This window comes from Quercus robur, chromosome 11 (genome assembly GCF_932294415.1).
Source record: "Quercus robur chromosome 11, dhQueRobu3.1, whole genome shotgun sequence".
Lineage (NCBI taxonomy): Eukaryota > Viridiplantae > Streptophyta > Magnoliopsida > Fagales > Fagaceae > Quercus > Quercus robur.
In genome coordinates, this window is record NC_065544.1 from 8060707 (window position 1) to 8088594 (window position 27888).

At 33.8% G+C, this 27888-nt stretch overlaps 2 protein-coding genes across 5 annotated transcripts; one reads left to right on the top strand and one right to left on the bottom strand.

The window, feature by feature from the left end:
- The first annotated feature begins 487 nt into the window (after nt 1-487).
- Nucleotides 488-9681, top strand: LOC126705466 (YTH domain-containing protein ECT1-like). 2 transcript variants are annotated; one of them, XM_050404492.1, is made up of 8 exons: nt 488-711; nt 2598-2635; nt 2752-2929; nt 3740-3816; nt 3910-4320; nt 5376-5912; nt 7673-7885; nt 8745-9681. In XM_050404492.1, exons 1-8 carry the CDS (start codon nt 669-671, stop codon nt 9159-9161), a joined length of 1914 nt encoding a protein of 637 aa, XP_050260449.1. In that variant the 5' UTR covers nt 488-668; the 3' UTR covers nt 9162-9681. The 2 variants fall into 2 exon arrangements, with proteins under 2 accessions (XP_050260449.1, XP_050260450.1); XM_050404493.1 differs by having other exon boundaries at nt 2807-2929.
- A 4348-nt stretch (nt 9682-14029) lies between these two features.
- Nucleotides 14030-27343, bottom strand: LOC126704578 (uncharacterized). Of its 3 annotated transcripts, XM_050403582.1 has the most exons (16): nt 27248-27343; nt 26927-27167; nt 25389-25910; nt 24934-25032; nt 24727-24779; nt 23547-23604; nt 22373-22455; nt 21991-22068; nt 19762-19841; nt 19132-19328; nt 18931-19005; nt 17282-17322; nt 16926-17031; nt 16438-16520; nt 15274-15347; nt 14030-14464 (listed from the first exon to the last, which is right to left on the bottom strand). In XM_050403582.1, the coding sequence occupies exons 2-16, from the start codon at nt 27095-27097 to the stop codon at nt 14352-14354; spliced, it is 1833 nt and encodes a 610-aa protein (XP_050259539.1). In that variant the 5' UTR covers nt 27098-27167; nt 27248-27343; the 3' UTR covers nt 14030-14351. The 3 variants fall into 3 exon arrangements, with proteins under 3 accessions (XP_050259539.1, XP_050259538.1, XP_050259540.1); XM_050403581.1 differs by having other exon boundaries at nt 26927-27264; XM_050403583.1 differs by lacking the exons at nt 26927-27167; nt 27248-27343 and adding an exon at nt 24323-24357 and having other exon boundaries at nt 25389-25611.
- Nucleotides 27344-27888: the final 545 nt, after the last annotated feature.

Genomic DNA, 27888 nt, shown 5'->3' on the forward strand with positions numbered 1-27888 from the left:
TAATAATCAATAAATTAATAATATCAAAATCCTATAAATGTCCTATAAATGTTCACATTGAAGGTTTTTACATTGGTAATATTGTGAAAGTACATAGAAGTTTCATGCTCAATTTCTTGGTCTACACGAGTGAATTCCACCTGCATTGACCTCAAACATGTGGGTCCCCTAAATTTTAAAAAAACTAAATTAGCAAAACAAGTAATTTTGTTTTTATTATAAAATAATTAAGAGCCTAAACTTACTTTATATGTTAACACATTAATTAAGGATAAGATAGAGAGCACTCTCTAAACATGCTTTGGTGAATTTAAAAAGGAAACCGCCTTTTATTACTGTAAAAATTCTCATAAAAAAAAATTACTGTAAAAACTTCCTTCTTTAATTAAATACACACACACACAGAAAAAAAAGATCCTATATTATAAAGTAGAAAAAAATAAATAAAAGTATATATATAAATATATAAATACACAAAACCTAAAACCCTTGTTTTTGTTTTAATTTTTCCAGAGATTTGAAAAACCAAATCCAAAACCCCTTTTTTTTCTCTCTCTCTCTCTTTCTCTTTCAGAGAATTCAATTATTTTCTCGCGGAAATTGAATTCCTTGTGATTTGCTTTTCCATTCTTTCTCTTTTTTCTCTCTCTTTCTCAGATCTTTGAATCATGGACAACTCTCTACAAGAACGGGATCGAATCGTCTCCACCGGTATTTTTTTTCTACGTTATCTATGTATTTTCTTACGTAAAATTTGCGTGTATTTATAGTTTGGTTTTTGCTAATTTGAATGTGAATTTTTTGTTTATGTTTATTTGTTTATGTTTTTGTTTTATACGTGGTTTTTTTTTTTTTTTTTTTTTTTTTTGATGTTTGTAACGTTAAAATTTGAGATTAGTGGAGCAATTCGAATCTCTGATGTGAAATTTGCGTTTTCGGGATATGTTTTTTGTGTTTTGGTGACTTGGAATGTACGTTTTGGTATCTCAGTGATAGTGAATGTGAAGAATCAAGAAGCAAGGTTATGCTATTCCTATTTGTTTGTTTGTATTGTTAATGGGTCTTTCTAGGGTTTTTTATTATTATTGATAAATGTATTTAGAATTGGGTTTTTTTGGTTATTTGTCATTGTTATTGGTTTTTACTTTAATTCCTTATGCCACAAGTATATGCCAAAATTAGTATTTAAGCATTTGAATGAGCTAGGTTTTCTAGTTTCATTGTTTGTATGGAAAATGGGTTTTTATAGGATTTGTTTATTTATAATAATATTTGTTTGGAATTGGGGATTTTGTTAAATTAGTGTGGATTTGGGAAATTGGAGTCATTCAATTCTCATTTTAGTTATAGAAGTGATGACCATTTCATTGTGCTACGAGGCAGGTGCGGGTTTAGTTTCTTGTGGGTGGCTAATTTGTGCTAGATTGGTGATGGTTCTGGGAATGTCCAGATCTACTCTCCTAGAACCCATTGGTGGGGGCAATCGCTGGGTGGTGGCCATTTTAAGTAATGAAACAGCTTTCTTGAAGTTTGTAGTTGTACATATATGGTATCAAAACCTCTTTGCCAGCAATAGATGATATATTTAAATGAGCAGAGAATATACGGGAGCTGCTAGATACTGTTGCAAACCTAGAACATTTTGATTTGAATTTTCTATCCTTTTTTATTTATTTATTTATTTTTAAATATATATATATATATATATAGATTGGGTTGATTGACTAGTCTATCTGACAGTAGGTACAGCTTGCCATGAAACTTGAAAAGATTTGGGGAGGATCAGAACTCTTAGATTTGGTAGTTCTTGGTTCATACTCCTCTATTGTATGGATTACAAATTTAGATTGAAAAGGCTAATTGGTAAAGGACTATCAAGAATTGAGGTTTTCTAGGAAGTTCCTCTTTTGTGACGCTACAGTTTATATGCAATAAAATAAATATAATTTTCTTTGATGGAATGGAATCGTATATATGTATAAATTTCATGTGAAAGTGGTGGTGTTTTGATGGGTCTGTGGGTGGTGTTTTGGTGTTCATATCAACCTTGCTTTGGATGAGTTTGTATCATTGAGTTTCTGAAGAAGTTGAAGGTTTCTGTCTCTTATGTATGATAAAGTTTGTTGGAAGTTCAAAATAAAGTAATTAAATACAACTACACAAGTTGATTAAGAGGTTGGCCCCAGGTTTTCAAAATTTTCCTTTCTTTGGTGGACCCTCTTGAAAATTTCGTACTTTCTTTATTTATAAAGCCCTACTCCAATTCTGAGAGGTAAGTGGTTTAGTTGCATGGATATGTTGGGTTTTATGAGACAAGTTTCTATTTTGCTCTTGGCATGTATTTTTCTCCCTGTATCAATATTTTGGAGATTTTTTTTTTTTTTTTGTTGGAGTGTTATCAACTTTCCTTTTCCTATTATAGTTTTCATGCTTGTCTATGTGTCGTCGCTAGGTGTCAATGCTGTATGTGTACATGAATTGCCTTTGTGTATATACAATTTTCTCTTTGTTATATGTTGCTTCATTAACTACTTCTCGATAATGCCTGTGTTTATTGCATTGTACTGAGATACTTGGCACATCAATTTTGGATGCAGGAGAGAGACCTGTTAAGCCAGATAAGCTGACAGAGCAGGTACTTGCTTGCAGTTTTTACCCCCTAAAATATTTTTTTTATGTTTGTTTCTATATATTTTGGTGAGGTTAGGTAAATATGTTCCTTTAGCACTTCATTTTGTAATTTATTATCAGCCACTTTCGCCCAAAGATGAAAGGATTGTTTCAGCGAATCCTTCTCCGAATGCAGTCATCGTAGGACCATCAAGGGATGTCACCGAACAACAAGAATCTACCGAAGCTGTTGGAGATTTGAACACTGTCCATCCACTCAATGCCTATGTTTCTCATGAGCAAAATGTATCATATGGTGGTTAGTTTCTAGTTCTTATGCTGCTCTGACCAATTTAGAATGAAGCTTTAACTTGTGGTGGTGGACTTTGTGACCTGCTCTTGTAAAATTGAGTACTGTGGCATTTTTTTGCACTTTGAGCCATTTTGAAATTGTGATCATTTTAACACAAAATTTCTAAGTTTCAAGGAGTTCATAAACAATATTTGGAGAGTAAAAACATGTTATTGTATTAATACCTATAGGAGGGTTCATTTTAAAATTGAATTTGAGAACCTTTTCATCCATAGTGGTGGTCATACAGTGATTAGTCTAGGTTGTGCTATGTCTTAACATAAATCATTGATAATATTTCTTACAACAAGAACAAACAATGAGAAACCCTTAGTCTTGAAACTTTGGGGGTAGTTATGGATACCTAACAGACTAATTGGGGTTGACTATATGTCTTCTTCACCTTTCTATTCTAACCAAAATACTCTCTGTTATTTCCTTAATTAACATGTCTTTTTTTGTTACTTCTGCTAGTGTTATTTTAGTCCTCACCTCTTTTTGTTCTCTCGACTTGAATCAAATCACTCTTCCTTACTGGTGCATTAATTGCTCTGCTTTGCACATGATTAAACCATCTCAAGCGACTCACCTTCATCTTTTCTTTAATAGGAGCCACCCTATCTTTAAAAAAAGTTCTTCATTTTGTCTCCTATGTTTTCTTGTATTGCCACTTATCCATCTTTGCACTCGCATTTTAGCTACGCTCAATTTATTATTAATATTATATATCATTTTTAATATTAATTAATGTTTCTAAAGTTTTCTCTCTTGATTCAGGTTATGCTAATAACACTGGTATTTGGGATGGCTATTCTCAGTATGTTAATAATGAGGCCATGCATGTTGTATCACCGGTGAGGATACAACCCACACTCTTGCATTTTATCAGATTTTAATGTTTCAAACTAAGCTCACCATTTTTATCTTCTTATTTTAACCTGTTTTAGGTCATCTACAATGATAACCCATCTGTTGTATTTCATTCTGGTTATGGCTTCAATCCTGAAATGGCATACGGACAATATTCTCCAGTTGCTACACAACTGCATCCTTTAATGATGGATGGCCAACTGTACTCTCCACAGCAAGTCCCATTTTCTCCATCTTATTATGCACAGGCACCTGCTCCAAATTTGCCTCATATGTCTTCACCTATTCCAATTTCACCAGCTGACCTGATGTTGCCAGAAAATAGTAGCATTGACACTATGCTTTATGGGCCAGGATCAGGTTATGTAGGTTTTGGGTCATTTGGTGGAGGAAACCTTTCTGGAAATCTTGGTTCTAGTTCTCTAACGTCTCCAGTAACTTATCAACCAATGGGCATACTTGGATCATATGAGCACAATGCTGGACAGGTTTGTTTTAAGTTGATTTTGAAGATTGTCATTCCTTGATAGTATGAAAACTTTGGCACTAAAGGGCATGCTGCACTGGTTTATATCCCAGCCATTATGCTCCCAAAATGAGGTCTGACTCATTCCAAGACGGGGAAAATAGCACCAATGAATGGTGTTATAATTAACTTAAGAAATATTGATGAGCATTTTTTTTTTTAAAAAGGCATTAAATTATCTTGTTCTTTTTTTCTTTTTTTTTTTTTGAAAAATTTAATTCAACTCACACACTCCATGAGAGGTTTGAACCTGTGACTTTGATATCCCCCTTCTTTGGTTATTAAAAATTTATATTGCAATGGTGCAACCGTATCTCTTATTTCAGAAGCCTAAGCGAGCAACTTAGGTTTGTCATTCTTTTTACTAATATTGTCGTATCATTGATGAATCTAAGATAATTGAAAATAATCCCAAAATGATAATTATTAAGGAGTAGTTTGCTTCTCGTGTTGATTATTCAATAAGCTACATCTTTTTGAAGAGAACTATTTGACTTATTAAAAAAAAAAAAAAAAAAAATCCCAAAATGGTGTCTTCATTCAAAAATTAAATGACTGTTCTATCTTTTGAAGTGAGAGCTTCCTGAGGGTATTATCTCTTCAGGGTCATATGAGAATACCCACTGGAATCCAAAATAGCAGGGAATCCACTTTAAAATATTGTGCCCCTTGTGGGATGAAGAAATGGACTGCACCTATTCACATGCTTCTTCATGGGCATCAAACTCCCATCTATACATGTAGAACATTTTTGGATACCAAATATACTAAGGGGCTAAATTTAACTGCAATTTGAGCTTTTGAAATTAAACATTTGGGTACTACTAGTCTGTTTACATCTCTTAAGTAATACTCCCTGGGCTTACTGGAATTATGTAGGCATGTACTGCTACTTAGACTTCTAGCTCGGTAACACAAAACACTGTCCTTGCCATGTATTTGCTCCTCTGATTATGAGGATCAATGTAGACATGTTAAATCTCATGTCTCTGACATTAATTTATTATATATTTCCAGATTTCCCAACAACAGAGACCAATGCATGGATATGGGTTGATGTCAAGTTCCTTTGGTGGACGCTACCCACACGGTAGTTCTAATCAGAGCTCTACCTTTGGTGGTGCTTCAATTTCTTATCCTGTTGTTAATGACCGGAATCGTCTCACTCTTGACAAGGGCAGAAGAAGGGAAAGGGACCGGGATTCAATTTCCCTTTTTAATGATTCACAGGATATCTTCAATGACCGTAATCGTGGTCCAAGGGCTTCAAAGCTGAGGAGCAAGAGTGGCACTGAACAGGGCTCTTCATCTTTTAGCAAATATGTTATATCTACTCTTGGAATTCGTCTTGATTCATACAACCGGCTGGATTTTGTCACAGATTATGAGAATGCAAAATTCTTCATCATCAAATCCTTCAGTGAGGACAATGTTCATAAAAGTATTAAATACAATGTTTGGGCCAGCACACCACATGGAAACAAGAAACTAGATGCTGCTTATCATGAAGCAAAGGAGATTAAAGGCTACTGTCCAGTATTCCTATTGTTTTCAGTATGTTACTTTAACAACCTTACCTATCCAAAAAAAAATGTTGCTTTAATAAACTAAAACTCTTTTTCTACCTTCTTTTATTTTTTATTTTAATTTTTTAGTTCATATATTTTGCTTTTTAGAGCGATGTTTATTTGACATTTTGCATTTATGAAACTATTGAATGAGTCTTCATTTGGTCTATAACATGACTTTGCTATGACGTAGCCAGGAGAGAGTTTGAGGAAAAGCAATATTAAATACAAAGTCAAGAATTGTGGCCTAGTTTTGCTGTAATATCTTCTTGGCACCTTCATAGGTTAGAAAGTTGGATATTGAAATGTGAAACAAAAGTAAATTGCTGTGAAAGAGAACTTCATCACAATTTGTGTTCTAAATAATTTTGGTAATGCAAGAAGAAATACCAGATATGATTTTGTCATTATCTACAAATTTGATGATATGGCTCATAAGTCTTATTTTATGTACTCTCTCTCTCTCTCTCTCTCTTCTTGGCTATCAAGAGTCCTACTCTTTCTTAAAAAAAGGTTATTTAGGAGTCCTCGTCTTTCTAGGAAAGGGTTTTGCAATTGCAATACCCTATTTAAAGGCTTTTAATGAAGGGGAGTTGAGGAGGTTTTATTCTTTCTATGGGCATGTTTCTGCCAGGATTCCTAGTGGGGAGGGGGAGGACATTTTGATCTGGCTATTGAATCGTAATGGTGTTTTTGATGTGCGATCCTTTTATATTGCTTTATTGAAAGCCCCTTCTGTTTCTTTCCCTTGGCAGAGCATTTGGTGTGTAAAGGTACCTAAAAGGGTCTCTTTCTTTTTATGGACTGCTGCTAGGGGTGGGATTCTTACTATTGATAATCTAGTTAAGAAGACCTTGCCCCTTGTCAACTGGTGTTGTTTATGTAGGTGTGATGAGGAGACTGTGGATCACCTTTTGATCCATTGTAAGTTTGCATCTGCTTTGTGGAGTGAGGTCCTTAGTATGTTTGGGGTTCAGTGGGTGATGCCGGACAATATTGTTTCTCTTCTTTTTGCTTGGAGGAATTGGTTGGGAACTTACTCTTCAAAGGTTTGGAATTTGGTACCAGCTTGCCTTATGTGGTTAGTATGGAAGGAACGCAATACCCGAACTTTTGAGGACGTTGAGAGTTCTATAGATAAGTTGAAGACCTTGCTTGTTAGGACTTTGTTTGAGTGGTCTCGTATTTGTGGGCTTACGCATTGTAGTGCCTTGTCTGATTTCCGTAACTCTATTAGTCTTTCCTTATGATTTGACTGTATCTGTTTCAAGGGCAGTGTGTTTACAATCGTAAACACATTGTTCTTTTTCATCAATAAAACTCTTATTATCTATCAAAAAAAAAGATAGTGAGATTGAATTTAATAAAATTCCAATGGCTTATATGAAGCTTTGAGGGTGTGTTTGTTGAGGGTTTATCTTTCTTTGTTTCTTCAAATTTACTATCTATGGGTTCATACTCTCTGTGTTGAATTAATTTCAAACCTTGCAATTCTTTTTGGAAATTTGATCTGCTTTACTATTTCCTTCTACTATAATGCCTGGCTTAAGCAGTATTAGTAATTCATGGCAATGTATCAAGTAAATAACTTATTTCACATTTGTTTTTTTGGAACTGATAAATATTATCAAGTTAATTTAAGCCATTATTTCAGTCGCTGCAGATTTTCTGCCACTATGTCTGAACTTGTCCTTTTGCCTTTATTTAATCAGTCATCATAGATTCTTTTGGTTAAAATTTTTTCAGGTTAATGCTAGCGGACAATTTTGTGGGGTAGCTGAAATGGTTGGACCTGTAGATTTTGAAAAGGATGCAGATTACTGGCAGCAAGATAGATGGAGTGGACAGTTTTCAGTTCGGTGGCACATCATCAAAGATGTTCCCAATATTCGTTTCCGTCACATTCTACTTGAAAGCAATGATAACAAGCCTGTTACTCACAGCCGAGATTCTCAGGAGGTAGCAGTTAATTTTATTTATATATATATATATATATGTATGTATGTATGTATGTATATGTTCAGATATGCCTAAACATTGTTTAACTGAATGCCAATTGCCACATCTCCTGAGGAACACCATGCCTTCGTTGATGTTTCTTACTATAGTGCAGTTCTGTTTCTTGAATAAAATATCAAGTTTTCCATCTTTTGATGGATTTGTTACCTCAGGCCCTGGTCTGAGGAAAGGGCAAATCACAATTTCCAATTGTGATCCTAAGTGCTCTCACATTTACCTAGTGGAAATGTAGAAATCTAAGATTGAAGGGCATTATAGCATATTGTTACCTATCAAAAATAAAAAGGGCATTATAGTATATTGTGGGATGGAGGATAGTTGAATCGGTTACCGTGCTAGATTCTAAAAGCATACTTTTTTTTTTTTTTTTTCCTTATTTTGGATATATATATATATATATATATATATATTCATTTCTATAGTATCCCTAGCTGTCCACTTACATGTGTCCTCACAAATCACAAAGTTAATGTTGGTCTCGTGTTTAACTGTTAATTCCTCACTTGCAAGTCACTCTAAAGAGTGAATATATATTTGTGTTCACTTGGCCTAATTATGGGTCTTAACTACTTTTGATGCTTATTTTATATGACATTAATTTTTTTCAAGTGGCCCTTTTCCTTTCCAATACTTTCACTATTCTTTTATAGTAATTCAACTGGTGTCAAACTTTAATCTCTATATTCCCAACAAATTCAATATTGAATTTTTCCATCTGGAGTAAACCTTTGGCTCAGTTGTTAAATAATAAAGTCACATCTGCCTAATATTTTCTCTATTGACACTGAAATATTTGCAGGTGGCACTGAAAGAGGGTATTGAGATGTTGAAAATTTTCAAGGATTATGATACACGAACATCCATCCTAGATGATTTTGAATTTTATGATGAGCGGGAGAGAGTCTTGAGGGAAAGGAAGGCCAGACAGATAGCTTCTTCAACAGCAGATGTTTCTGATTCACCTGCTGATGAGTCTGTTAATCAAATATCTGATAGTTTTGCTCAAGCCCTCAAATTGGATGAGAGGAACAACAAAGAAGTTCCTGCAACTGAACAAGGTGGTAGCTCAAGATCAGATGCTCCACTTTCACTTTCCCATGATTCCGTGAATCAAACGTCTAATAGCTTGTCTGATAGCTTTAATCGAGTTGTGCGGTTGGAAGAGAGTAACAATGAAGTATTAGCATCTGAGAAAGGTGGTGGACACAAAAATTGAGTCAGTCAAAGATGGTAACAGTTGGTTTGAGTGCTAGCAGCATTTAGTTGGTGTGGCCAGAATCTTTGTCCTACACTCCTTGTACCTTTGGGATTTTATGAAATTTTGGCGCACTGACAATATTTGAGATCAAATTTCAGGTATCTCAAACAGTGAAGCTGCAAACTGACCTTTTTTTTTTGGTTTTTTTTTTGAGTCAATTGTTCAGAGAAGTTAGGAGGTAATCCAGGCATGCTCAGTTGGGAGGAAGGCTGTTTGATATCTGATGCCTTATTTTCCTTTGAGTTTTCTCACAATTGTTTCCTCTTAAGGTAGATGGGTATTGGTGTTGTGGAATTAGTTGAATGGTTGATGTTTTTGGAGCAGCTTCTGTATACTACGGCTGATGCCTTGTGGCTGTAACTTTACATTCTCTTACTAGTTAATTGTGGGCTGCTGTGGGTACTGGAAGGACAGTGAACCCCCTTTTAGGGAGGCAATTTAATAAAGGATTTCAGCAAAATGAAATTTTATAGAAATATGATAAGGAATTGCCTTGATTGTTCTTTTGTGAATGCGAGTATCTGTATGATAGGTGCTCTGTTTCTTCTAAATTATGCCATTTGTTATATTTTGGCAATGACCAGCTAAGACTCATGCAGATAAGTTACCATTGCAGCAACGTCTACAACTTTGCAGAAAGAAAATGGGTTTAATCTTAGCAATGACGTGTGAGTTGGGATCCATTTTGAGGAACATTGTTGAGCTTCGCGTTTGTAATTCTTGTGGCATGGTTAATTGTGCATCTTTTGTTGTTGTCTATTTAATGTTTTCTGTTCAGTATTTCTTCTGCAGTAAGTTTTATATTTATTTATTTGTCTGTGTTTTTTGGAAAGGGAAGTGTTTTTAAATTGAACTGCATTGAGCCACAATGGCTGAAAAACTATAATGTTGAAAATTCTTTTGGTTTTAGAACACTTGCTCGTTTCTCTATATCTTTAGACCTGATTGCTGATTCACTTAAAATCATCTAATAAATGTTTTGTGATTCAATATATTTGTCCCTTACCAGTTTGGTGCTTGCTTTCATGATTCTTTGTATGGATTTCAACCTTGCATACGAGTAACTTTGGCAATTGTAATGACCGCTTTTCAAAGGTTTTAACCGCTGAAGCTGGTGTCATCTACATGTCGTTTGCCCTCATGCTTTGTTGCTTTCTAGTTTGTACATCTTACTCATGTTTGTTTTAGTTACAGTGGGAGAGAGGAGATTTGAATCTTGGATGTTTACGTTGAAAATACCATAAAGTGTTAAATAAGATAATGCCTCTTGGCATACATCTTATTCAGTTACTCTTGAATTTTTGAGAGTTTGTTCTTGAAAAGCAAGGCTGCAGAGCTTGATACAAAAGTGGGCTTGATTCATATGTAGGAAGAGACAGGTTGTCATGCAAGAATGTTGACTCGAGATCTGAAACAACATTTTTGCTATACTGAACCACTTTTGTTGAACTAGCTAGAATGGTACTTGGAAGTGTTCTGTGCCTTGCGGATGCCAGCATGCACTAAATTATAGAACTAGGGCTTTAACTCACCTACACTCACTGTTAGCACTCAGCAGAACTTCAAGCGGATTTGCTGTGTCCATTCATGTTGCTGCGATCAATTAACTGATTAAGTTTCAATAACTACTATGCAGTAAAATTAATAACCAAATAGAAGAAATTGTAAGAAGGGGTTGATAGCAAACAAGTGATTTGACAAAAACGTATGCTACTCTTTAAGTGATATAAGTATATCGAATACGTTAATGGGTGTTGGATTGCACTCGTTAAGGAGGAATTGAGCGGATCCTATTACATTGAGAAGTAGCAAAAGTTAATAAAAGAATACTCTTAAGTTTTGTTTGGATTGCGTCTGCATTTTCACGCAGCCCTTTTTTTTTTTTTTAGTGCCTGGTGCACTGTTCATGGGACATGATGAACAGTGCATTTAGGCTTATGAACAGTAATTTTAAAAGTAAACAGTAACCAAAAAATGATTTTTATTGTTTTCAGTTTTCAAGCAATATCTAAATGCACATTTAACTAAATGTTGTGAATTCCTAAAAAAACTGATTGATTACAATAAAAAAATTTAACATTAATTAATGCATTTCGACACTTGTTAACTAGATCCTAAGTATACAGGGACCATACCCACTATTCAAAAAGTTGGTTGAGTGGACATGTTCTTAGGGTACTCACTCCATTGCCATAGAAGTGTGGTTTGTCTCTTAGCACTTAATGCTGGGAAGTAGGGCTAGTGAGGGCAATTAATGTTGATGTGATAGATTGGGAAACTTCTTTTGGATTAAGATTTGATACAATAACTACCACTCACATGAGATGTAAAAATTGATAAAAATAGTTTTTTTTCTTAATTTTTTTGACTGTACTAGCTTTTATATCCCACGTAGAAATTATAGTTGCACGGTGAAATAGCTAGCCTATTGCACCAATGCAAATCCATTTCTCTCATATGCTTCCCTAGAAAGTTGTATAAAATAAATAAATAAATAAATGTAAAAATGCAAAATTGACCCTTTATCTTTCACATTTTTTTATTTTAGTTTTCTAACTTTCAGTTTTGTCAATTCAGTCCTCTAACTTCCAATTTTTATTAATATAAGGATCCGTTACAACTCAGTTAGTGGCTGCCGTTAGACCCATTGAAACGACGCCATTTTACATATTTTTTTAAATTTTAAATCGGAATAAAAAATAAGAAAAATAAGAAAAAAAAAAAAAAAAACACATTAAGCTGAGTATGTAAATGGGATTAGAGAAAAACCCTGGTGGGTCATTTGTAGTAGTAGTGCTCAGCTAAGTCGAAACGAGATTCACGGACCAGTACGCCGAGGAAGCGGTTGTAGTCGATGCTGAAAATGCGGCAATTTGATTGAGTCATTTCGTCGAACACTTGGACTGCTTGATCGATGAGACCAGTTTTGACCAGGCGTCAGATTCGAGCTCGGTATATGAGGCGGTGTGCGCCAAGACTGCGATACATATCAAAGTGAATGCATAGTAGGGGGTTGGGACGGTGAGACCTGATGGGGTACTCAATGCAGGAGCATGTACAACAGAATCAGAGAGCGAAGGTAGTTCCTGGTTTCGGCTATGGAAATGAGAGAAATGTTTTCTTTTTTTTTTTTTTCCAGATTTTTCTTATTTTCTTTTAATTCTGAATTAAAAGAAATGCAAAACGGCGTCATTTCAATGGTCTAACGGCAGCCACTAACTAAGTCGTAACGGAGCTTTGCATTAACAAAAATTTGAAAGTTAGAGGACTGAAATAAAAAAATGTGAAAGATAGATGGTTAGTTTTGCATTTTTACCATTAATAAATAAAACCTTTGCTATTCGGCCATCGTAACTGTTTAAACGTGTCTTTTGTTAGTGGATTTACTACCCGCTCGATTTAATGGGCTCTTTGTGGGCCAATGGCAACCCCTTTCTGGGCCATTGTGATTCATCCCCCACAAATGTCCCTAACTCCTGAGTAATGGAAACCATTATTTCTGGTCAGTTTGGCTCAACGAGATCAATGCCAATTAGTATGGTTGCAAGTGTCAATTATGGAATGAAAGTGTGAACTGTCTATGTGAAGATGATGCCAGTTGCAACAAGAAGTTACAGGATTTGGATTTTTTTATAAGATGTTTTGTTATGATCTCTATTGATTGGTAAATTACACACACTTATAAGATTTGAATTCACAACTCAACCTCCACTCATTGTTTTAGAAAAAAGAAATTTCATTTTAGTTATTAGAGCTCAATAACTTACTGTTGTGACTTGTGATTCCCTACTGTATAAGTCTATACAGGTTTAAAATTTTCTACATATTAGAAGTCCACTAATTCTTGACAAGAGAGCAAAATTTTAGTAAATTTCTTAAAATTTCAAACCCTCAGTTCACAAGAAAGACAACAAGACCCTAATAGAAATCCTAAAGGGTAGGACCCTTGTTTAGCACCCAGTTTTCATATATTTAACTCGTAATATCATTACTAATGGTGTCAACTTATGGGAAATCTCATTTTACAACATTGCTAATCATAAGGGTCAATCTTTTGTTACAATGGTAAAAGTCCCAAGACTAAAATGAGAATGAGCAACTGCAGGCTGCAGCAGCTCATGTCTCGAGAGCAGTTCATGGTAAAATGCGGAAGAGAAATCATATCCAAGCCACCCTTCCCAGGTCCCCACCTAAATGATAACAATGGGTAGTAACAAAAGACTATCATGCATATCACATTAAAGAAGACATTTATAGAGTAAAAATAAGGAAGGTTCAATACTGATGACTTTAAAGAAGACCTTTTATAGAGAAATAATGCTATAGACATAAACTATTTAACAATATTTTTACAAACTGCTGATGTGACAAATTCTTACTAGTTCTAATATAGGCTCATCACTAACATCACATTTTTATTTACAATAACTATTTGGAAAATACTAAAGTCATATTAGCAGTTTGTAAAAATGTTATAAAATAGTTTGTATATGTAGCATTACTTTTTATAGAGTAAAAATAAGAAAGATTCAATGCAGCAAGTGGATGAAACTGACATCTTGGCTTACCATATCACCTAATGTTGAATTGACCCAAATCAATGTTTAATTGACTTGATAGATCATAACATGGCAGGCATGATTTATATGGAAACAAAAAATTTTATCTAGTGCCACCAAAGTTCCTGGATTCCCTCCAATTCCCTCCTATTTTTAGCCAAAAGTGTGACATGTGACATTTATATTATTATTATTATTATTATTAAATGCCACGTCTTACATCTAAATAAAAACTATCCAGCTAAAAGTGGCTCCATGCTACAGTAGTTGTGGAAATATTTGCACCTTATTGTAGGGAAAAAATGGAAACATCAATGTACAAGAGTCGATTTCAAAAATCATTCATGAGTATGCATATTTACATACACCACCACGTGGAATGATGCGAGTAGTTGACACTGGGGTGTCCATTACAAGTCAATGTAATTGTTTTATTGTGTGCTTCCTAGTCTCTCTTCCTTCTTTTTTGTCTTGTGCTTCATTCCATAACAAGAGCATTGCTCCGTGTGGAACCTCTGGCACTAAAACGCAAACAGGAGGAAAGTTGATTTCTGTATCTTTGATGTAGCATTCCTCTTGCTGAGTACCATCACAATCTCACTCTTACTGAGTTGTATACCTCAACGTATTTCCCAGCCGTGTTGTTCCAACTATAGTCTAACTCCATAACCTTCTGTACAATGCCATTCCATTCATCTGGTTCTGCATTCATCAACGTAAACAAAAAATTTGAGAAGAAAAAAAAAAGTTATCTTTGAAGTCTAAAAGTTCAGGCAGATATATTCTAGGTGGTAAAGCCTCAGATTTTTCATGTTCTTTTTTCTTATTTGATTTTTTCTATTTTTTGTCTGGCATCATACCTCCCATTTCAAAGGTTAAAAGTCTCACATGTTGGCCATTAAGGGGAAGTTTGGGCCACACATGAGGGAGAGTGTTAAAATAATGGTTAAATTATTAGAAATTTTTCCTAATAGTTTAAGTTTTTGGGATAAGTGATAATTTAACAATCTCAAATAAAAATAATTTCAACACCAAGGTTTTGTACAAGCCATTTCCCACCCTTCAGTTGATTTTTTTCTTCATTTTGAATAGTTCTGAAAACTATTTCACCCCTGATTTGACACCCAAAATATTTTTATACATACTAACAAATATTTTCCAACTATCAGTGGTGGTTGAATTTTGTGAAGGAATGTAATTGATACTAAATTGAAGAACTCAAGGGAGGTAGGTGACAAATTCCTTTTTTTGAAAATACCACGGTGCCAAATTAGAGTCATATGTAAGCATTCAAAAGAAAAGACCCTTGAAGATTTAAAAGACTAATACTAGTTAGTCTGGCCATGGCCAATTGATCACACTGCTGGCCCTCAAAACCTGGCAGTATTAGCATTGCACCTCATTATAGGAGACTGAAGTAGCCTATGCAGCTCTTCAGCCTAAGAATTAGTCAGTTGTAAGAAAATCATTAGCCACAAGATGACATACAGCCTAACTTAGATTGAACATACTCTGTCTATAGTGAGCCAATGCACGGTCTAGAGCCGAGTCCAAGGATCCTTCATCAATTCCTTCAAAAACAAACCTGAAATTTGAATAAATAAATGCGTGAGTAAATAAATACAAAATCAGTGAAGCACTTGCACCAGCAGAATTTGGGACTTGTATAACCAAGCATATAAGGCTAATAATTTTCATTCTCTTGACATAAACTAGCACTTGGAGACATAATTGTTGATTCATTAACACAGTTAAAAAAGAGAGAAAAATAATTCAATTCAACTAATTCATTCCAACTATTCAAGAGTAATCCTTTCTAGCCATTTGTTCCCAAATTGAAAGAGCATAAAATCTTAAGAGGTTAAACCTTTTGCTAGAAAAGATCACAACCTCTCTAAAGGACAATTAAAATGACAGTAAAATTGCTTAGAGTCCACATTGAACGAAATAGAAGAAAATAAAAAACTTGCCTATGATATTTTTATTAACTTCAGGAAGTATGCTTAGTGTTTAATATTCTAACCTAACACAAATTATTAATATTTATACAAATAACTTCAGTACATTATTACAAATTTACCCCTAACATGTAACTACTCACATCACAACACTCTCCCTCAAGCTAGGGCACATATATATATATATATATATATTATATAATCCCAGCTTGTTACATGGAAAATCCAATCTAGCTAGAGGGCCACATTTTGTTAAATCCGTAAAGTCTTCAGAGCAGCTACCTCATGCAAAAATGCATATCCAAGCCACTACTCCGAGGATCCCACTTAAATAAGAACAAAAATGGGTAATAACTAAAAACAACTTACTAGATCATGATCACAGAATAGAAGACATTGATAAAGTGAAAACAAGGAAAGTTCAATGCAGCAAGTGAATGAAACTGACATCATGGCTTACAAACTAATGTTGCCTTAATAGATCACAAAACGGTGGGCAAGATTACATGATTTTTTTTTTTTTTTTAATCTAAGTTTCTTTAAATCTAAAGAATATAAGTAAAATAGGCCGACAGTCTTTGGCCCAAATAGCATCTCCTAATTCCATAAGACAAGTGGAGAGCCAGGTCATGAGTTCTATCCCATATAGGTGCATGAGTTGTATTTACTTATCAATAAATAAAATAATTAATAAATGAACATATAAAAATACAATACCCATTAGCCATTTCATGGTTTGATTGATCATCCATGTCAAAAACTGTATCTGCAAGACCACCAGTCTTTCTTACTACTGGAACCTGCAATAATCATTTAATTCAAATGAGATCTTCACCTTATGGCAGTCTTCCTTGAGAACCTGTGTTATGCACACATAGAACACAGGAATATTATCACCCCCACCACCCCCCCCAAAAAAAAAAAAAAAAAAAACACAGAATCTATGCAGATAACCACAAAATTTATTGTAGCAAACACAAGCAAAATAATAGAATTATTTTGTTTAACCAGAGATGTAAACTTTTTTTCTTTTGAAGTTCTACTAATCAGAGAATCATCACCATCTTAATTTCAGATAGTTTCTCCAAAGTTTGCCAGTTACATATGAGCACCAAAAGAGTATTTAAGATTGAACTTTAAATATTATTACTTTGAATGATCACCACAAATTTGATAGCAGAATATAATCGTTTTATGGTACATACAGCTCCATAACGCATTCCAATCATTTGGGCAAGTCCACAAGGCTCATACATGGAAGGAACTAACACTATATCTGCTGCAGCATATAGCAAGTGGGACAGTTCTTCACTGCATAGAAAGTATCACAAAAAAACATATTTTCAGACATTAAATAGCAGCAGTCTTGTACATGCTATTTCAGTAAAGAAACAGTAGTTTATATAAATTATATTGTTAGTGAAGGCACTCCAGTGATAACTAAGGAACAAATTTCTATTCAACCTACAAATAAGTAAATATTTACAATACAAGAACAATAACAATAACAGAGTTCAGACTCTAGCGATACAATTGTATTGTATATTCAAAGAAGATTTACCTAAACATCAATAGGATCCGGATGCTAGGACCTTGGTTATGCTACAAAAAAAAGAGTACAATAAATGAATGTCCGTCAACTCATCTGTTTGTTTGTACTCAAAAGGAAAAGAGGAGCAAAGAGATAGAGAATATATATACCACAAGCTCAACATTTTTTTAAATTATTGAACCTGTAAGTGTCAAATAAACTTGCCTCAATTAATTGCAAAATTAGCTGTGATATATTAGTGACTTCAATGGTTCAATTTACAAAAATTTCAGGGAAACTCCTAACTCAAAACTCTTAAGTATCTGAAGTTGACAATACAAAGAAACTCCAAACAAGTTCCAATAAGTAATTCCACTAAGATTATTAAAAATTATACATTTATTAATAAAAAAAAAAAGTATTAATAATTTATAGGCATCTTAAGGCACAGGTTTCTTGAGCGGTAGGTTTCTATAAAAAAATACCTTCAGGATGACTGGAAAAATTAACAAATAATTGCAAAACTAATTTTAGATAAAAAGACTAAATGAGAAAAAAGAATACCATGAATATAAATACCAAAAATACGATGAATTGGAATGAGTTACATGCAGAAAAAAAATTGGCTGATAAAAATGAAGGTAAATAATGAAAACTAAAAAGAATGAATGACAGAGCTGGTTGTTTGGGGAAAGGTGTCCACATGCATTGGAGAATTTCTTGGATTTAGACACAAGCTAAGAGGATATCTTCATCAACTAAGTTGCCAATTATCAGCCTCTCCTTCCAACCTGATAGACATGCCTTTTATGGATACTCATTTACTGAATATTATAATTTCATTTTATTATGTAGTGCAGTGAGTAATTGACTATAGAATCATAAATTATGAACAGACACAGATGGTGAGGCAGAGAATGGGACACAAAGAGATCGAGCCTCAGTTGAGGCCTACAACTCTACAAATAGGTGATGCAGAACAGAAAATGCAATAGAATAGATATCATTTTAGCTAGATACAAAACCATAAGGGAATCCTTGAATCTATAAGGAAGAACTTTGAAATCCAATAGACAAAAGAAAATAAGTTGACTAAAATTTTATTGATAATAGACTTCTGATTTTTGTTTTACAATTTGGAGGTCAATTTAAAGGCTTCATAAAACTTATTTTCCAAGCAAATATATTCTTAAAAATATATTAATTAATACCCTAAGGACTCAATTTTGACTAAAATATTCTAAAAAAAATCACTAAAACAAGGAAATACAACCATGTTCTAGAAATTTCAGAAAATTAATAATAATAATCAAAATTTATTAAAAAATAAAAAATGAACCCTATTTAATATGAATGTCAATCATATTCTACATATAATTTTAAAATACCCAAAAACAAACCTTGAAATTTAAGCATTTTATAGATGAGAGTTATTCATCTCGGATCATCTTGATATTTTGCAAGCACAAAGGGTAAGGCGGCAATCTAATCCAACAACGAATTTATCAAAAAACCTCACTCTCAATACAAAGCTATCAAATGGTGTAACATAAACAAGAATGACACACCAAGTGTAACTACACACACACACATATCCTGTTTCATGGTATGTCGTGTCATGTCTATACAATTTATGAATTCTAGCACAATATGTAAGAAAAAAATCTCAAATCCAATACCAATTTTGCAAGCCCTTCAAATTCTCTTTCAACCCGACCATCTGAAGTTTTCCCAAGTATGACCATCTGAGCACCCTAAAAGAAACTCCATTGAAAAAGAAGGAAACCAGTTGAAATCAAATTTTGAACTTGATTTAAATGATATGGTCAGGCAGTCATATTCAAAAGTACAACATGAGACATAGAACATGAGACACTTACAAGTTCTTCAACACGCTTGATTGCATGAGAAATCAAATGAAGACCCTTTTGTGGGACTAGTCGAGTAATACAGACAACTAAAGGCACCTTGTGTGTCATATCTAGTACATGGTTACCATCTAGAATGCCTTCTGAAGCCAAACCAAGCCCCCTTTGAACATAGTATTTGCATAACTTCTTGCCCTCAGGGTCTTGAGCTGTCAAAAGTAAAATAGAGAGAATTTAAAGGAAATCTACAGCACCTTGGGAATTCATTGTTAAATACAGATAACTACAGGGAGATTGAAAGAAAAACTGTTCACACATCAGGAAAAACAAGTACTGGTACTTTGATGAAATCATATTTGCAACTAAAAACTTTCCACCCTGAGAGTGGTAGACAGTTGAGTGCACAAATTTTTTCCTGTCTTTAATTATTATGGACCAGCATGTTATGATAATAGTAGCAGGGAGCCAGCGATTCTCTGCACTGCACTTTGTCGAATCAGTATCAATCTCACAAGTATGCAACCATATGACAAAAGGAGGGGGGGGGGGGGGGGAGTTTTTTCCATTTTAGACATTATTCTCTTCTTGCTAATGTGAAATCAAACAAAAATTTATTCAATTCATATAGAAACTAAAAGTTACCATTGAACTTAGCAGGCAAGAAGATGTCAGTAGCAGGGTTCCACATTGCAGTGTCTATCCCATTCAAAATACCAAAGTATCTACATAATTACAGAATGGAAGATTGTTACAATGGAAAGAAAAGTATGCACTTTTTTCTTTTTTTTGGTACGTAAGAACAGTAATAATTTCTGTTAAATTGAAAAGTCATGTACAAACTAAGGAAGAAGCAGCTAAACACATTATTGCTATTCATAAGGAAGAAGTCCCCATTAAAATATTCCCTACAAGATTCACAAGCATATTGGTAACCCAAAGACTCAGACTAAGCAAGAACAATCAGGGAGAAATTTGAAGCAAGCAAGACTGCTACAAGGCAACTCAACATGCACGTGGTAAATAAGAAACTAACAGCTCCAGTTTTAAAAAATTCATGTCAAATACTATTTTGGTGTTTGACATGGTATTCCAATTTTCATATAAATTGGGATATTTTTCTATTTAGATACATCTTGACATGGGAAAGAGGGTTCACTTTCTTATATAGTTTATAAATACTACTAAAAATATCATATATAAAACAATGCTTGCATAAAGATGTGTGGAATCTTCTATGCAAGCCTTGAAAAGCCCAATGAGTGGTCCCATGGTAAAATCAGAAAAATGTTCCAAGTTGTATTTCAAATTACTACAAGATATCAGTAATATTGCATCATCAGTTTATTCAAGAATACCTTGATCTAAATTGTAAAATACACTTCATGCAGACATGCCCTAACAAGATAGTAAGTATCGGTGCCTACTTCAAGCACAACCTATTTGTAGTTGAGAACCCAACTGAAAATTAAGTTAATACACCTGAAAAGGGACCATATACTGCTTAAATATTTCCAACTCTTGTCTTTTTCTTTTAATTACTAAGTCACATGAGCACCTTATAGGTCTTGAACCTATAGCCTGATCCTCCACCCTCTACTTACAAAGGAAGGAGGTGCCAGATCTACCTTAAATTAGGTATACAATTAAACTGCACAAAATACACATTTTCTCAGCCTTCATAAGCCCAAAGAGAGGAGGGAGGCAGAGGAACCTTTATGATTTGTGCCTACAACCTGGTGTTGAGACATGTAAGCATATTCCTACAGATAACCTCAGTAGTTAGAAAATATGGCATACATATCATAGCATAAAAATCATTATAGAGTGCTCAAGCTTAGCATCTATTCTTTCCCACTTTTTCAATAATCAAAGGATGACAGATCTCTTATGCTAGAGCAATGGAAGCAATTGATCTACAGATTTACCATTACTTTTACACAAGCTTTACACTTAAATTGATCATTATTTATTTTTAGGTAATCATTCAAATCTTGATAGTACTCAATGTTACTACTAAAAGAGGGAAAATATAACAAAAGAATATTTTAACACATTATTAACGGCCTGTTAATGGAAATGGGGCCCTGTACAAGCACCCTACTCAGTTCACTAGAACCTCATTGCCACATGAACTCCTTTGCATTTCTCCTTCTAGTGATTTTTACCTCAATGCTTAATGTTCCTTCTCCTCTGTCCAAAAGTGGAGCCCTAGGATTCTACTCCTAATGAGTGCAGGGTTTCTGGGGTGAGGGTTATACATTGGCAAAGAAATGAAAGAGAAAGTGTATCTCCAAAAGCCATTTAATCTTCAATATTTCATCTCATCAACTCCCAAGGTTTACAGAAAATATATTGTACTTAAGTAAGATTTCTATATGTCAGTATTTCTCCATATTTCTCCCTTAACAATAAACCTGAATTTGGCATCAATGAATAAAACAAAGTCATCAGCTGGGTTGAGGGGAATGGAAAGGAATAAAATAAAATCCGACAGACCTCTTCTAGAAATTGCCTGTTTTCTGTAATTTTTTTTGGTCCTTCAATTTCAAGGGCATTTGTGACATCTTTTGCTTCTTGGAACTTCAAAGATTACTTCTTTAACATACATAAAGATTTGTAGTCATTTGAAACAATTTTCTGGCAAATGAGTTAGTTCCTGAAATGGAAACTGTCTACTTGAAGATATCAGAATTATTAATGTGAAAAAATGTAAAATCATCAAGTGATTACCTATAATGTGACTCCCGATAGCATTGAAGGTGGCCATTTAAGGATATTCCATACTTAACAGGAGATTTATATAAAATTTTAATCCCATAACCCAAAGTAACGTGTATTGATTATAACTAAAACGTGTGGAGTGGAACTTACTTATCCCGATTCCTTATTAAGGTGCTAGCAAGCCATCCAGTGCATAGTGTTTCCTTGAGATATGTTGGAGAGACTGTGCTGAAATATGAAGGAAAATCACTTGATTGACAATAATATGGATGTCAGAATGAGCTTTAATATATACATTTACTCACACACATCATGTTTTCTCAACAAAATTTACTAATTGTTTACTGAATATTCATCATGCATGCATCTGTGTGTATTTCCACTTGTCAATTTATTAAGGATATAACTACTTGTGAGAATTTCTCATAAAAAATCTCACAAGTTATCCGGAGCACAGTGAGCCCTTGGGATATGTAAAAGAGAAAGCACCAGATATAAAGGAAGAATCACTAGATATAAAAAGGTTACTTACACCACTGCATTGCTGTACACAATTCCACCTTTCAATAAGCTTAATCTCTCTGGATTGTGGCCAATAGTTCGATCGTCAACTGCCTGCATGTACAGAGAGAACACAAAGCTAGAAGTTTTAGTCACAAAAGAGGAACTGACTTGGAAATATGGCGACACTTAACAAAAGAATAATGAGTAGTACTGACCACTGATCTGAGTTCACAAAGGTTTTAGCAATGAAAGCAACTTTTCTAGCAGGAATGGAGGTGTATGACTAAAAGAACTCTCTTATCAGTTAAGAAAACTCATTCGCATTGAAAACTAGATCAATTCATGAGACTTCCTGACACACTTATTGTCCAATGAAATCAAATAGCATAACTTATTGTTAGGAAGATGATATCTTGGGGACACTCAAGTTGAGGAATTAATATAATATATAGGGACACCACTTTGACCAAAATGCTTCAACCTGTGGACACCAACACACATGAATATCCCAACACTCATTATTTTTGGTAAGCAAGCAAAATATTTTAGGAGGATTTCATTCACTACTCTATACAACTACATTTATAAATACATAATATAATATAATATTTGGGTCAGATTCAAGTTACACTTATTGCAACCCTTTTAATTTTACACCACTCAATTGAATTTGATTAAAATATCAATAATCCTACTATTGGATTACACATTTTCTTCATGCCATGCACGCCAATATTTTTGTCAACATATACTATTATCAGTTTGTATTGAGTTAGGGAAAAAATAGTAATATCATTGTAATCATCCCCATATATAAGTGATACTTATGTTTTGTTAGGGTAATTAACTTTGAATACCCTTAACACACTTTTTGAGATAACATATACTATCCAACCCGTACACCCATTTTTCATACATATATTTTTAAGACCTAAGAAAACTAAAATTTGAACATTTTATGGATGAGACAATTCTTACCTCTAATTATCTTAATATTTTGCATGCATAAAGGGTATGAAAGGACAATGTTATTCAATGATGGGTTTGTCAAAATACTCATCCAAAATGAAAGTCATTGAGTAACATTATTTTAACAAAAGTTATACTGTTATACTAGATGTAACTAGCACGTAAACCTATTACACATATCATGAAAATATAAAAGAATGAGTCATGAAAGTTCCAGGATATAATGAAGACACCTTTTCTATGGTTGCATATATAAATCCATCCAGACCACTCTTGCTGAGTTGCTCTTTGCTGCAAAGGTAAACAAAGTCATGCCAATAAGAAGTTTTGACAGACTTAAAAAGAACTCAAAAGATTGTTTCAAGACTAGTTTCATTTATAATTCATAATGTTGAATCTGCTAAGGGGAATTAGCATCAATCTCATAACATTTTTAAGCATATACAGTTGCAAAGGTCAAATTTTTTTTAATTTTTTTTTAAATGAAATTATGGATGTCAATATGTGGAGCTAATCATGTGGTATTGTTATATAAGAATTTTTTAGCAGTGATATCAAATATTCAAGTTTGATGACTAGAGAGTAAAGATACGCAGTTGTGAATTAGAATCATACTTGTACACGATAATTGAAGTTCTAAAATATAACCCAGAACCTGGCCCCATTAATCAAAAGTTTTGTAGAAAGAAGTACTGACTTTAAATGTTTGCTTGTCCACTTTTAAATTCTAATATAACCTCATGGCATTTCAAATTAAAGAAGAATCTGAGTTAAACATATCCATAACCTTATAAAAGAGAAGGAAATTTAAAGATCTTCCCTACAATATGTAAAAAAAAAAAAAAAATTACTTCTAAATGACTGGATATCTACAGACAATTTCCCTCCACTCTATTAAAAGATGTGCAGATAAAAGTGTTTAGCTTAACAACATATGATCATTTGGTCCTCAGGAGTACATATTTTACATTTCAGTCAAAATAGATACATAAGTACAGCTTTATCTCACCCTTCTTGACTCTTCACCACTGCACTAGGACAGCTCTGGCATGGATACATGCAAGTTAGACTTGCATAATTATCATGTAGGCTTTGAAGGATTTATTTATCATGTACTGGCGCACATAATGCTGCTCTCCATATACATTCACAAATATAAAGCCATGCATTCACGACTGAAAAAGCAATGTCCCATATAATAGCAGACATCTCATATTCCTGTTTGTAGCACATAAATTTTCTAAAGAAGAAAGGTATAACAACCAAAAAATTTCTTGTACAACTGCTCTCTTTCAATAAGTGACATATGATCGTGCAATGGGGTTAAACAAGCAATTGCAAGTTCATAAAATCAGAGATGGCAGAACTTGCAGAGAGTTGATAACTCCAAGAACAAGAAAACAAAAAACTTACGTACACTCCCCATAATGCTCCATGTTGTGGATTGTCAACACTAATCTTGGCTTCTATAAAGTAAATATATTAACATTAATATCAAATATTTATATGAAAGAAAGGTAGGGAAAAAGATAAAAAGAAAGAAACTATTTAATGACATTGTTATCTGTCACAAACTTCAAATAGAAAATGCAACATAGTAGAAATAACAGAAGTAAAAACCTTGAGTGAAAGAGAATGGTACATATCCCAGTAAAGCAGGGGTAAAGCTCCAGTCTGCCATTCATGGACATGAATGATATCAGGTTGTGCTCCAGTCACCTGCTATGATGCATTATCTTGTTAGAATTGGAAGAACATGGTTTGAGATGTCACCAACTTAACAAAATTCTCTATTGCACATTTTTCAAACTAGATGGGTAAAACAAGTAATTATCATCTCAAGCATAGAGTCAGTTAGGAAAATAGAATCAAGAAGAAAAATTCCATTTACATTTCATTCACAGTTATGACAGTTTACGCAGCTTTTAGCTTTAACACATTTTCTTCAATGTCTAAAAACACTCAAATGTAAGATACTAATCCCTTTATTGTTTCTACATCAGCAGGCCAACTTGAGCTTTTAAATTAAAAAGCAGAATCAAATTAGAAGATACACCAAGTACTCATGCACAAACCTGCATCCATTCAAGGCTAGCACGACTAAAGAACAAATATGCCTCCAGCTCATTGAATGAACCCCCATATACATTTTGCCCCTTGAAGAACTGGTTGGATGGTTCAATGAATATTACTGAGATGCCTGAAACTACCCCATGATATGCATTAGTTTGGATCCAATTTCCGTCATGATAAGAGTTATATGTAGTGACCAATTCCAAGTCTTTGATCTGCTGCTTCTGAATACATTCGTAGAAAGGGAGCATTATGTCCACTGTATGGCCACGCGATAAACATGCACGAGCAAGTCCAGTTACAACATCACCCAGACCACCAACTTTTGCTATTGGAGCCATTTCAGCTGTAATATGAATTATGTGCATGGGATCAGAATCCTTCTTTATGTCAACAGGAACTTCTGGGTTCACGCCCCAAGAAGGGAAGTCCTTTTTCCAAAAAGGGATTTCATCACTAGGAGAAGGCCAAACAAGTTCTCCAATAGCAAAATCTGTTGAACTTTGGCTTTTTTCAGCAGCTACCTGCAATTAGGAGGAGAAATAATAGAATTGAAAGACCATGAAAAGTTTTAGTCAATACTATCTATGATCTGTATATACTAAATTCAATTAATGAACATAGCCCAAAAAAATACAGACGAAATTTTGATTAAGGTAAAAGGCTTAAGCACATATAGGTTGTATGTATATAAAGATGCCCCCAGCCACCAACAGTTGTTCACTTCATAAGACTAAGAGAATCAACAAACCCCACAAAGAATAAACAAGTCTCAAGTTGAAATAATATTTGAGTACGTAATGTAATGCTCCAAGGGCATCACCTTCCATAACAGAAAGTTAAAGAATGTCCACAAATGCTCTATTGTGCTACTCAGTCTCCTCATACCACACAAAGAGGCACCACTTTTAAAGCTTACTCTGGCCTACCTTTCCCAACTAACAACAACAGCCAAGCTTAGTCTCAAATTTCTTGGGGTTGGCTATGGATCATCAATACATTAGTCAGGGTTAGCCACATGTATTCTTTTCTACCATTTTATTATATCCAAAATCATACTCTCTATTACTTTCTTAATTGATAAGTCATTTTTTTACTAATTTTACTAATGTTATTTTTGGTTTTCCTCTACCTTTACCGATCAGTGCACTCAAATTTCCCAATGAATCCAGCAAAGTCCTACAACTAACCCACTGCCAAATCTTCAATGAATTTGGAATTTCAACAAAATTCTAAATTGAGTCTTTGCAATTTCAGGGTTTTGTTTCTATTGCATAGCCAGGACTGTAATGATCTTCTGTCTACATCAACTTACCAAACCATATTTAATGATATTCTCTTCTAAATTTCTATCAACCAACCCAAATTTGAACCTCAAAATATTGCATAGTGATGGTGCATCCAAATCATTCTGACCCCACTAATCCAACACTAGTTAACATGTAAATAAATAGGATATTTTTTTCCTTCCATAAAAAAAGAGACAAGACTAGTTTTTGCATAATTCACATAAAGGAAGTGACTAAGGCATAGAGAAAACCTCTGATGATAGATGGGTCTGAGCAGAATGAATAGCTTGAATCTTAAATTTGGAATAGCAAAACTTGAACTTGGTGTGGTTACTCAATTGCTGCTTCCTGTTTCCTACCACTGCACTCCTGGGACTTAACAAGATTGGAGAACAAAACTTGCACACAGTTGCACACTCCATGTGTCACACTCTCCACTCCTCACTCTTCACTCTTTTACTTACTATCAGTGATTACTCTCCAAGTAAAAAGCTGCAATAAGAACAACACAATTTCAGCCAAAACTCTCAGCTAAAATTATAAAACTTAAATACCCTGCCTTTAGTGAATACCAGCGTCTGAGCTTGGATCATGTGCTGAAGAGAATGATTATTAATTCTGACGATGGTTGACTTCTGTGCGTATTATTATTATTATTTATTTATGGAAATTAGCTATTTAAAATAGTTGTACTTTGAATCGGCGGTGTATCTTTTATATTAAATTGTACTCTTTCTTTTTTTTTTTTTTTTTTTTGAGGAGCATATTAAATTGTACTTTACCGTGGAGTAAGTCACTAATTTTTTATCTTTTTTCTAGGATCTCACAAGTTTCTAATTGCATGAACAGAGACTCTCTTTTTTTTCTTTTTTCTTTTTTTTTTTAGTTACAATTATGGTATCCGCATCTAATTCTTTTTAGGTTTTAGGTTGCGTTTGTATACTTGAATTTGAATTTGGATTTGAAACTGATTTTTGTATACTTGAATTTGAATTTGGATTTGAAACTGATTTTTAAAGTGATGGATTTGAAATATTTTAATTCCAAATCTATAGATATTGAAATATGTCTTTTGGATTTTTAAAATTCCATAAGCTTAGAAGTTATTTTGAATTCAAAAATTTTAAACGAATTTTAAGATTTATTGTGGTGGATTTATCAAATCCGGATCATTTATCATTTGTAAAAAAATCCAAATAAGGTAATTAGATTT